General features: G+C 39.5%; 1 protein-coding gene across 1 annotated transcript; it reads right to left on the bottom strand.

The window, feature by feature from the left end:
• Nucleotides 1–1529: 1529 nt before the first annotated feature.
• LOC137817968 (uncharacterized) lies at nt 1530–3765 on the bottom strand. The gene is made up of 5 exons (XM_068621191.1): nt 2986–3765; nt 2559–2821; nt 2114–2474; nt 1728–2017; nt 1530–1554 (listed from the first exon to the last, which is right to left on the bottom strand). Exons 1-5 carry the CDS (start codon nt 3763–3765, stop codon nt 1530–1532), a joined length of 1719 nt encoding a protein of 572 aa, XP_068477292.1.
• Between the last annotated feature and the right edge of the window lie 757 nt (nt 3766–4522).

The raw sequence follows: 4522 nt of genomic DNA, 5'->3' as shown, positions 1-4522 counted from the left end.
CTTAGCTGTAATAAGAGCATCCCATCCTCACCAATTTTGGGGTTTTGAGCAAGGAAAATCTCCGGATTATTGCAATATGGCATAGCCATCATCATTTCTGTTAGGTTGGGTGCTGTATGGAATATTTCATTGAGCACCATAGGTATCTCATTCTGATCAGCATGTAATAACAGGGACATATTCTTTATACATTTGAAGACTCCTGTAAATTTTTCAGACCCAAGCCTTGATCTTAATGCCAGAATTTGTTTCCAATCAAGAGTCAATCGTTACAGGTTTGAAATGGCCTAACAATTAAAGCAAAAACAAATTCAACAGAAATTAAGGACTGTAATAGGCAAAAAAAAAATAGATTGCAGATTCTTTATAGTGCACTTGCCTCTAGACTTGAGATAAGAGGCTCTCTGTCACCTAAAGTAGTCTCACCAATGCAATGTGCACTTTGAAATAACTCCAATTTCTCACAGTTCGACACAGATAATTTATTTAAGGCTGGACATTCCAAAGTAAATGTTTGAGGGTAAAAGCAAGTGAGTTGTGGCAAGGAAGAAAGTTTGAACTCCTCTAAACAAGGGAGTACAAAATTTGCTTCTGTGTCTTCCTCTTTTTCTATAATTTCTTGGAATTCAGCACAATATTCTATCACAAGTGCCTTGAGACTTTTAAGATGTTTTGCCAGGGAAGCTGGAAATAAAGATTGCAGGTTTTCACAATTGCTAACAACGACCTGTTGCAGATTTGGAAAGATGAGAACTCCATTTTTTTTCTTTTCCCAAACATGTGTCATCTTCGATAGCCCTTTTAAGGTCAATATCTTCAACTGGGATGCTATTTCCGTAATCTCAGTGTCATTCATATAAAAAAGTACCTCTACTGTTGCGCTATCCCGTACTTCCAACTCTTTTAAGCTCTTTAGAAGACCAATAATAGCAGATGGAAGTGCACATGGCAGAGTGCAGTTCTGCAGCTTCAAAGTAACCAAATCGCCCAACCATTTGTTTTGCAGGCCAAACTTACAATGCGGATCTTCTTGGAGCTCAAGATTATCAGAAAAACACTCCTTGTCCACTGCTTCAAAAAACTCCTGTAAATTACAAAAGGTTTTTTTTTATAAATTTTCTAAATTACTTGTAGATATGCATTAAATATGATAAGATCAAATAAATTATAAATATCTTTCCGAACACATACTTGAAATTTTTACCTTTCGTTGTGAGATCCCTTTTATTCTGGTGTTAAGATCTTGTGGAGGAGGTAAATCGTCTGCTTCCTCGTCCATGGATAACGTGATTTCCATAAGGGATTCAATTCCTTGGGAGAAAATCTTCATGTTGGGGCAGCTCCATATTGTCACTGTTTTCAAAGATGATAATTGCAGAGTGTCACTCCCACGATAAAAACATTCTAAACTTCTTAGAGATGATAGATAAATGGTGTGGAGTCGCTCAAATTTAATGGGTTCAGAAGTTTCATCTCCCTCTTTAGCCACTATTTCTGTTACTGATTCGCATTCTCTGACAGCAATCTTCTCAAGGTTCACTAACTTTTTTGCAGCTGAAGATGTAAATAAATCGTTCAAGTTTGGACATTTGTGTATATGCACTTCTTTCAGACAAGAGAAAGACACTTTAGAAGTAGAATGTACTCCTAATGTTGTCAAATGAGGACATCTAGAAACATATAATTTGTGGAGCCTCTCACAGATTATGTTTAAGCTTGGGGAGTACTCTAACTGGGGAGTGGACACATTGCGTAGTCTCAATATTGTTAACTGTCCCAGTATCTTCTCCTCGGCACTTTTGGGGTTTTGAGAAAGGAAATTCTTGAGACTTTCGCAATTGTTTATATGCATTTCTATTAAATTTGGTGCCTTGAGTATTTCAATGGGCAACATAGACATTTCATTCACATCAGCGCCAAAGAACCACAAGGAAATGCTGTTTAAATTTGTGAGGCCTTCCGGTAATGCCCGAATTTGTTTCCAATCAAGAGTCAGTTTCTCCAGGTTGGAAATGACCTAACAATTAGAGACAAAAACAAATGGGATCTAAGGTGTGTGAATTAGATAAAAGATGAAAGCATAAAAAGTTGATTCTATGATACTTTAACTTACCTTTGGATCTGGGATAAGAGGAAGTTTGCTGCTTGAAGTACCCTCATCCATGGGTTCACCTGCACTTTGAAATACCCCTAACTCATCACAATTCCACACAGATAAAAATTTTAGGGCGGGGAATTCCAGAGTGAATGGGTTAGGGCAAGTGACCCGGGGCAAGTCATTGAGTTCCAAATCCTCTAGCTTAGGGAACACAAACTCTTCTGTTACAAATGCTGTTTCTTCCTTTCCAACCAAGTCTTGCAAATTTTCACAGGAAACTATTTTAAGCTTCTTAAGATCCTTGAGACTTTTTGCCAGGAAAGCAGGAAATAAAGTTTGCAGCTTTGCACAATCACTGACAGCAACCTCTTGTAGACTGGGAAAGATAAGAATTCTTTGAGTGTCCTTTTCCCACACACGCGTAAGTTCTGGTAGCCCATTTAAAGTCAATATCTTCTACTGGGATTCTGTTGCCGTAATATCAATATCTTTCATGTCAAAAATTGCCTTTACTTGGTCGCTATCTCGCACTTCTAACTCTTTTAAGTTCTTTAAAAGAGCAAGAATAGAAGACGGAATTGCATATGATAGAGTGCAGTTCTGCAGCTTCAAAGTTTTCAAATTGGCCATCCATTTGTTTTGCAGACCAATTTTACAACGCAGGTCTGCTTGTAGCTTAAGATTATCAGAAAAGCAGTCCTTGTCCACGGCTTGAAAAAACTCCTGTAAATATTGCAATAGGTTTATCATCAGATATATCAATTGCCTGCTCTCTGCTTTGTTTACCTTAAAAAACTCTATAAATTTAAGATGGTTCTTGTTTTAGATTCTTTAAATTCACTCAAACCAGAGTCATAATTAATTGATTCATAATTAGAAGTGGTTACCTGTTGAAGGAACACCTTTTCTACCGAAGAGTTAAGATTATTGTATAAGACCAATTCATCACTTGAGATGTTTGAAGCTTGAATTCCTCTAAAAGAAGAATTCACCTCTATTTCTCCTTCAGAGAAAAACTTCATCTTGGGGCACATCCTTATGTTCAATCGCATCAAGGACGGTAAGCGCATAGTGTCATTGCCGGAATAAAAGCATCCCATGCTTGGTAAAAGATTTAGATCTATGCGCTTTAGCTGCTGTAGTTTGATCTCTTCTGAAATTTCACCCTCACCTTTCATAACTATTGCTTCCATTGATTCACAGTCTCTGACTTTTATACGCTCAAGGTTCTCTAACTTATTCACCGCAGATAATGTGAATAAATACTTCAATTCTTGACAGCTTTGTATGAACATTTCTTTCACATACTTGAAAGACACTAAACGAGTAGAATGCACTAAAGTTTTCAAATCAGGACAATTGAAAATATATAATTCTTGGAGCTTTTCACTGTCACAAATCACGTTTAACCATTGTGAGTCATCCGACCCAATGGACTGGAGTTTCGAAACTTCATTCAGTTCCAATGCTTTCAAGTCAGTAAGCACCCTTTTATGAACAATTTCTGGGATTTGAGTTTGGAATAACTCGAGGCAACTGCAATAGTTTATACTCAGTTTTGTTAAATTGGGCATCTTCTGGAGTATTTGAATAGGCAAATCAGGTCTTTTATTCTCATCAGCATCAAAATACAGGGGAATATAATGAAAGTATTTGAGGTTGTCCATAGATTCTCCCAACTTTGTCCTTGTACCGGTACTGGGCGAGGCCGGGACCCACCTGCCTGCCCGACTCCCAGTCAAGCCTGACCGAGAGACTGATAAGTCAATATCTTCAGAAATCTGGCCAAACTGCCGGCAGACCTAGACCTTTGTATACTTGGCCGACTGACGATATTGACCCTAAACCCTAAACCTTGGCCGACTGACGAATGGCCGAGACCTTTGTATACTTGGCCGACTGACGAATGGCCGAGACCTTCGTATACTTGGCCGACTGACGAGTGGCCGAAACCTTTGGAGACTTAACTGAGATGGTCGAAGACCACACTTATTTGGCCGATGGCCTACCCTCACCATGAGAATTTGGCCGACGGCCGAACCCTATTACGATTAACGCTCAAACCGAGATCAGTAAAGCTAATCCATCATCAAGAATTAGGTAATGCAACCCTAAGCGGTATCCACCTCGATAAACGGGCCCAACAAGGTAGGCCCATTAGAATAATATAAATAGCACGCATTCCAAGGAGTAAGGTATGTCATTATTACTGTTCACCTACCTGAGAGCTAACCACCTGCTTTACTGACTTGAGCGTCGGAGTGCCTTCGCAGGTACCCCCACCATCCGGTGTACACCCGACGACCGAGTCCCGAGTGCCGAAGGATAAGCAGAAAGAAGAGAAGGATCCCAGTCCATCACCCAGCCACCTGCCCGACTGAAGGAAGGAGAAGAAGACTTCAACAGTTCTCTAGGTCCCATCTC

The sequence above is a fragment of the Phaseolus vulgaris genome, chromosome 10, assembly GCF_000499845.2.
Source record: "Phaseolus vulgaris cultivar G19833 chromosome 10, P. vulgaris v2.0, whole genome shotgun sequence".
In the NCBI taxonomy this organism is placed as follows: Eukaryota; Viridiplantae; Streptophyta; class Magnoliopsida; order Fabales; family Fabaceae; genus Phaseolus; species Phaseolus vulgaris.
Note: the sequence above shows the minus strand (reverse complement) of the source record. Positions and strands in the feature narration are given on the sequence as shown.